Source organism: Rhipicephalus sanguineus, chromosome 8 (genome assembly GCF_013339695.2).
Source record: "Rhipicephalus sanguineus isolate Rsan-2018 chromosome 8, BIME_Rsan_1.4, whole genome shotgun sequence".
NCBI lineage: Eukaryota > Metazoa > Arthropoda > Arachnida > Ixodida > Ixodidae > Rhipicephalus > Rhipicephalus sanguineus.
The window spans coordinates 53106089-53114306 of NC_051183.1; the positions used below are offsets into that span (position 1 = coordinate 53106089).

General features: G+C 41.8%; 1 protein-coding gene across 1 annotated transcript in view; it reads right to left on the reverse strand.

Annotated features, from left to right (window-relative positions):
• The window catches only part of LOC119402737 (male-specific histamine-binding salivary protein-like), a 29883-nt gene extending 22075 nt beyond the window's left edge, over nucleotides 1–7808 (reverse strand). The window contains exons 1-2 of the mRNA XM_037669824.1: nucleotides 7674–7808; nucleotides 3840–4012 (exon numbers count right to left, since the gene is read on the reverse strand). Of these exons, the coding sequence (XP_037525752.1) occupies nucleotides 3840–4012; nucleotides 7674–7790 (290 nt within the window). The 5' untranslated portion in view covers nucleotides 7791–7808. The remainder of the gene's footprint in view (nucleotides 1–3839; nucleotides 4013–7673) is intronic.
• Nucleotides 7809–8218: the final 410 nt, after the last annotated feature.

Sequence of the window (8218 nt, forward strand, 5' to 3'; positions counted from 1 at the left end):
CATGTCATGATTTCCATGTTACCACCTCTCATTTACGTTCGTCATGCAGTCGCGTCGCGCAATACCAATTTTGGTGTGTCAAGCAAGCGAAACGGCACGAGTGCGTCATGAGCATGACATGTAAATTATGTCGCGCATGTCACGCATGTCATGATTTTCATGTTACCACGTCTCATTTACCGTAGTCGTACAGTCGCAACCCGCAATAGCAATTTTGGTGTACATCGAGCTAGCGAAGCGGCGCGAATGCATCATGAGCGTGGCAATTAAATCATGACATACATGACATGCATGTCATGATTTTCATCTTACCAACTGTCATTCATGTTCTTCATACGGTCACATCGCGCAATACCAGTTTTGGTGTATATCAATCTACTGAAACTGACGCTAGCGCATCATAAGCGTGGCATGTAAATCAGGTCGTACATGACTTGCATGTGATGATTTGCATGTTACCACGTCTCACTTACGTTCGTCATACAGTTGTGTCGCGCAACACCAATTTTGGTGCATATCGCGCAAGCCAAACGGACGCGAATGCACCATGAGCATGGCATGTAAATCATGACATACATGACATGCATGTCATGGTTTTCATCTTACTAACTGTCATTCATATTCTTCATACAGTCACATCGCGCAATACCAATTTTGGTGTATGTCAATCTACTGAAACTGCCGCTAGCGCATCATGAGCGTGGCACGTAAATGAGGTCGTACATGACTTGCATGTCATGATTTTCATGTTACCACGTGTCACTTACGTTCGACATACAGTCGTGTCACGTAACACCAATTTTGGTGTACATCACGCAAGCGAAACGGACTCGAATGCACCATGAGCGTGTCATGTAAATCATGACATACATGTCATGGATGTCATGGTTTTCGTGCTACCACCTCTTATACATGTTCTTCATAAAGTCACATCGCACGATACCAATTTTGGTGTATATCAATCTAGCGAAACGGCCGCGAGTGCGCCGTGAGCGTGGCATGTAAATCATTTCATACATGACATGGATGTCATGGTTTTCGTGCTGCCACCTGTTATTCATGTTCTTCATAAAGTCACATCGCACAATACCAATTTTGGTGTATATCAATCTAGCGAAACGGCCGCGAGTGCGCCATGAGCGTGGCATGTAAATCGTGTCATACATGACATGCATATCATGATTTTCATGTTACCACGTGTCAGTTATGTTCGTCATACTGAAATGTCTCGTCATACCAGTTTTCGTATGTATCCCTTCATTTAAACGGCCGCGAGCGCCCCGAGACCGTGTCATGTAATTCATGCTGCACATGACATGCGTGTCATGATTTGCATGTTAGGACCTGTCATTGTGTTCGTCCTGAACTCTTGTCACGCCGTAGCAATTTTGGTATATATGAAATTAACGGAATGGCCGCAAGAGCCCAAAGGTCGTGGAATGTAAATCATGCTGTTCATGACATGCGTGTCATGATTTTCATGATATGACCTGTCATTTATGTTCGTGATAAGGCCATGTTATGACACACCAATTTTGGTATACATCCGATTAACGGAACGGCCAGGGAGCCCGAAGGCCGTGGAATGTAAATCATGCTGTTCATGACATGCGTGTCATGATTTTCATGATGTGACCTGTCATTTTTGTTCGTAATAAGGCCATGTTATGACACACCAATTTTGGTGTACATCTGATTAACGAAACGGCCAGGAGAGCACAAAGTCGTAGGCGGCTAGATAGATAGATAGATAGATAGATAGATAGATAGATAGATAGATAGATAGATAGATAGATAGATAGATAGATAGATAGATAGATAGATAGATAGATAGATAGATAGATAGATAGATAGATAGATAGATAGATAGATACGCTCAAAGTCACAGAAGTTCGCTAAGAAATGCTTCGCATTTAATAATGCAAGTTTGCAGCGCACGCATGATTATTGTTTAGCTAAAGGCATTACATACAGAAAAGCTTAAGTAACATTTATTGTTCGGGGTGCCAAGTGCAATTTTTTCAATATGTAAACAGAACGGCTTATGTGGCCACTATAGTGAGAGGAATAATTTCTGTTATTACACATAGTCAGTGTTGGCAGTAACGCGTTAGAAGTAACGGCGTTACCAGTAACGCGTTACTTTTTTCAGTAACTTAGTAACGTACACGTTACTATTTCGGAACTGTAACGGGTAACGTACTTTCGTTACCATTTTTCGGTAACGTGAGGTGTCACGTTACTCGTTACTTTTAATTTCATTTATCCTCGCAAACTTACACAAAATTATTTAGTCTTGTAGGAGCGTCTTTCTCAGAGCTCGCCCCGACGTTATTTTGACCCTGCGGGGCGCACTTCTGTCGGCCCGCCAAACGTTGCAAAGCGAACCCGCGCGGGGTCCTTTTTGCGCGGGGGAAATTGCAATAGGAAGCAAATTGCCGAAATATATAATGGATCTGCTATAGTTTCGGCAACCTTGCTATCGAGGTTCAAGTTGTCGTTGCTTGTCGATGAAGCGAAGCGTAATGCGGTCCTCGTAACCGTCAAAGGCAAACTGTCGAGATCTGCTCGGCTTGCGGACATCAAGACTCGATGTGAGCTCCAGCACAACGGAGGATGACTTCTTCGGAAATGCCTTCTGAACGTAATCGCCAACTGTAGATGAGTGACTGTCTCGGTACCTTTGATGCCGCATGGCAACGTCATGAGCGGGCTCAAGGAAAACTTTCCGCGCGCTCACCAGCTCTTCCTTAAAGTGAATACAGGAGTGGCTTGCGTTCGTCGAGCTCCTATTCAGCGTAGGTGCGGACGTATTCGCTAATAAACGAGCCTAGCTGTCCGATTAAAGCTTTGAAACGCAGCTGTTGCTTATATTCAGCGGTTTGTAGTTACCTTAGGAAAGTGTTCCTGCAATACTCTAGCACTGTTCATAAACTTTGTATTCAGAACTAGTTTTTCTTGCTATTTGCAACTGCGCCTACGTTTCTGGTTAGTGAACTCCTGAGCAAGCGAGGCCGACCTTGAACACTTCCACATACGCAGTCGCAATATTTGAGGCAAGTACAGGTCATATTGATAAAAAAACTTGTTTGTGTGCGCAAAATTCCCCCCCCCCTTCCCAGATTTATGCCATTTAAGCATTCCTTTATTGCTACAAAATCAGCGCATCAATTTTGGTAGTACAGGCACGCATTTATAAGTACTGTAGGCTTGTTCAGTGGTGCTTTCATTCGGAGTGCGTTGATGATGAAATGAATCACTTTGTGTTTAATGACCCATTACGAAAATAGCTTCCCCATGTGCCACGGGGTTAGAAGCCATCCCATGTAACTGTACAGGTAACTTTATGCCACTATATTACTGCGAAGATACGGCAGATTTGTGCAAATTGTCCTAGTTTATTCAGTATTTCGGGTAAAATTTTTGCTTGGGCGACAAATTTAATGCTACATGTGAATAGGAGGTTTATAAAGTTGCTATTGTAGGTTATTGAGGTGAAGACGCACTGATTAATATTTCTGACTATGGTAACGGCACAAGTAACGTCCGTTACTTTTTTTTCGATAACGGTAACGGTAACGCGTTAACGTTTTTTATGGGTAACTCAGGGCGGTAACGCGTTACTTTTTCTTTAGCGTAACGAGTAACGTATTTAGTTACTTTTTTTCGGTATCGCATACAACACTGCACATAGTGCAAGGTGTAATATCCTACACATCCACAATGACTAATTTATTACATCTTTCACAGTTACGGGGCAAGGAGGATCAGAGTATACTGACGGTACTGCACGTGATGTTTCTGCGCAGTTGCAAAAAAAAAACAAAAAAATTACTTACAATGCAATACTTGATGAGTTCTTAAATCTTATTGTAGCATTGATGCTTTTCTTGTCTTCTGACACGTTGTATCCCTTAATGAACACACAAGTGAAGTTTCGGCCCCATACGTCGTCATTGTTGTATGTCGCGTTTGTTAAATAGTACGTAGAATTTAGGTATCTCTTTATACTCTAAAAAAAATAACATTTTTATTTAGTGAAAACAACATATTTAGCACTGTGCATAGCTCCCAGTTCTATATTTAGGGCGCTTCGTAATACCCTTGCAATAAATCAGCACTGCAGATCCAGTGTTAACATTCCTTATTGTTGTTGCAAAAATATTTATAAGAAGAAAACTGCAGGGCATGATCTGGAGTCGTATTCTCTCGCTAGAGATGCATGGAAAAATGCTTATTAGGGATATGTTTTATGTTACGACATTGCTCTATGCTCATATTCACGAAAGTTCTAAAATCAAAAAACTTCATAAAGACGCAATTGCCGAAATCTAATACGCTTAAGCCTAACAAACCTGTACAAGCTAATATACTTACATTTCTGCAGTGGATGTGGTAATTAAACTAGAACTGTCACTACACACCACATTTCCCGGCAATGAACTATATGAGTCTCTAGGGCTCTAGGTGTAATATTTCGGAACTCGTAAATATGAGATAAACATCGAAATACTCTTACTAGGCAGAAACCTTTCATGTGCTGTGTATTCGAACAGGCAATCGCTCTCATAGTTGACTTCACACGCACTTGTTATTCAGTACATAGTCTTAAGTTTTCGTTTTTATAAAGGGCTTCCTGTGCAATTTGGGAAGGTATACGTGAGCCACAGTTATTTTCGTCATAAATTCGTTTTCAAAAATTAGCTGCCAGCATTGTGCTACCCCTACAATGTTCTCATTGCGCTCTCACCTTCTTGGCACGTAACTTGGGTAGCACCATGGAGGGCACACGCTGAGTAATTAGGCAAACTTTTGCTGGTTGGTTTACGCGCGTTCCAACATGTACATGATCAGGCTTCTAATGCTTAATAAATCTGAGCGAATCCTTATTAAATCTCTCTCTCTCTCTCTCTCTCTCTCATATATATATATATATATATATATATATATATATATATATATATATATATATATATATACATATATATATATATATATATATATATATATATATATATATATATATATATATATATATATATATATATATATATATATATATACAGAGAGTGAGAGTGAGAACTTCAGACGCAGCAGCGGTGAAATGTTACCTGCGCTCCACATGACCTTTAGCCCTGAAGCATGCAAAAGTTAGTTGTCTTTATCACATAACCTACACTAACACCTTTGCTACACGCACAAAATGAGTATAGGCAGTTACGTCAAAGCCCGGAAGCACGTCTTTATTACAAGGGGCAGATTATGGCTGCTTAGGGGTAGGAGCGTGTCACTACGAGATGATGGTTCTTGCCGATTGTGATGAAGGAACGATTTCATACGATGAGTAACGTTGGATTCACATAGCAGTGAGCACCCTTAGGCCACATGTACTGTATAAACAAGATGCACTGACATTAATGCACGCTGCTTAGCTTCCGTGGTGGCCTCGGTACAAATCTCTTCCTGCAGGATAGGGAGCGAGCCGTAATCTACGTGCACGCCATTCTGCGTGCAGGAATCTTCCAGTACACAGAATACACAGCGGTACCAGATAAAGCACAATAAATGCTACCCTTCATACAAAACAATATTGGAGTATCAATCAGATCCCATTCAGCTGCGCCACATCATATGTTCGACAATCTCGACTAAGCATCAACACTGGGCTGACACAACACGACTCCGACATCCGGAGTTCAGCACTCACTAATTTGGTTGAACATTGCATTTCATGCGGCTGCACCCCATTCTTTGCAGACACAAAAAATTTGCGTCAGAACATGTGAATTGCGGAACGATTGGTTCTTTTAAAGGCTCACCCATTACTAAGCGCTCATACATATTTAATCATCATCAGCAGCAAAAGTACCAACAAAGTGAGCATCTCCGTAGGTTCGCGTGTTGCTTTACGGATGTGAAGTGGGCTCTTCGTTGATTCGCAAAAGGAAGAATTATGGCGTAGTGGGCAATTAGCAACTGTACTTGCAGTAGACAATCTAGGATAGCTTGAAACAGCAAATGTTATGCGCACATTCGTTCGTTTTCTTACGGCACGGTTGAGGCATGCACCGTGAACCGGAGCAGGCTAGCAATTAAAAATGTGGGAGCGCACGGGGCCCGATTACGCTATCGCGTTTTACTCTTGAAAGCGAAGCTCAAGCGTCCTTCAAGGTTTTATTACTTTTTGCGGTTGGTGGTGTTTTCTGTGTAGTCAATGAAGTCCACCGTCAGAGTGCGTCTTTGTTAATGAGGATATAAGTACATTTCGTTTTTTGTAATACACCAGTTTAGTTTGTGCTCGTGGTGTCTTTTTTTTTTCGTCCATGTTCGCCGCAGCCAAATATGAATCAGTGCGAAAGCACCGGACTCTCAGTACTTTTGCTACGTAAACACTTCTTCGTACTGCACTAAACCGAACCGAAACGCCAAGAAATTCTACCAATCCTCTCAGCCACAGAAACTACGTCCAGACATTCCCCCACACATATGGAACGACCGCCCAACCTCCACAGTCGACACCTTCCTCGCAGTCCGCATATTTTTCACATCTTAAAAGAGGCTACGAGAGGAATTTATGTTTATGTTGTGAGCACCTTTAATGTTTGCCTCACTGCAAAGATCGCAGTCTGTCGCTGACCTAAACTCCATGAAGCCACATTCGAAATGGTCAAACACTTCTTTAGCCTATTTCCTTAGTGTATTAGTGTAAGCCTTCTTTAAGTAATGAGATGAATGTGGCTTTTTCCTACGATGCCACAATCTACTCAGGAAACCACATGGCATAAAAAGTGGGAGCGTTGTCATTGTAACGGGATGCAGAAACTTGTTCGTCTACTGCATCACACGGCCACCATATTGCGCTAAGGCTGCTCAAGAAACGCGAGATATCTTAATTTGCCGCCAGTCCGCCATCCTATGGAGCTTGCTGCCCTCATATAAAGTTGGTAGACAGAGACAACAGGCGATTTCAGACAAGCTTCGGGCGCTTAATCCTGGTCTACGTGATTCCTGGAACTGAGGGTGTCTTGCCTCCACCGGGGGGCCTTAATGTCCTAGCACCCATCAGCAGCTCAACCTCAAGAATAGAGCTCTGCCATTCAAGGATACACGAGAGAGTAGCCAAGGTAACGACCAAAATCCTTGTTTAAACAATGCGAATGTATAGCTGAGAGCTTTGGGAAATATCCAGCATTCCATCTTATTACACCTAACGACCCCACACATCCACTCCCTCTAGCCAATGCAGATATTGAGACATATGTAGTTTGATATTGAACGTATGATATTGACTCAGCTGCCATGTACCAGCTGATTCCATTTCATGCCTGTCAACTTCTTAATTTCGTCACTTCATCTAACCATCTGCCACCCTCAATCATGCTTCCCATTTGTTGCTATCCATTCAGTCGCTTTAAATGACAAATCGGTAAACTGCCATTCATGCTCAGGAAACACTGAAGTTTCCGACACTAAGCGTTCTTCTTTAAAGTATCATAAGCAATGACCATGGCTGTAACAGCCAAAATATGTATTGACGGGCGCGCAAACCTTGTAGCAAACAATGAACCTTGAATAGAAATGGAACAACTATATTATATTATGAAAACAAGTGTCAGATCATAAAATTTACCTTCTTAATAAGAAGCAATGACAAACGGGGAAATTGTTTTTACCTGCCACGCGTCTTGGCTTTTACCAAATCTCTCTTCATCCATCCATTCTTTTTTCTGGTCATCATCCTTTTGGCAAAGAGCCACACCAAGGACCAGGATAAGGCCAAGATGTTTCATACTGAGAGCCTGCAGAATACTCTTATTGCAGGATGCGGTTTTATGCTTATATGGCACCCTTTTTTAACATTGACCGTTGGGTTAGACGTCAATGGTTCTAAGTAACACATTATCCTCAAGGTATTACTTGAAGAACGAATTGACATTTTATTTTTCTACGTGTACAAGTACAAACGCAGAAACAATACACAGATACATCTTTCTTCCCTGCAGCCGCTCATTCTTTATGTATAAGAATGGCAAACGAAGAGAAGGCTATCATTATTTCTCTTTGTCTTTATACTTAGTTTGTCGGGTGCCCCTCAAACGGGCACTGACACCTTTTTTCGAAGGCGAGTTTGCTCTGCCATACAAATCTCCTGCATACAGAGAGGCCCCTGAGCAAGTGTGAAGCTCAGCATATGCTGATAAGATATTTAATTTTTATG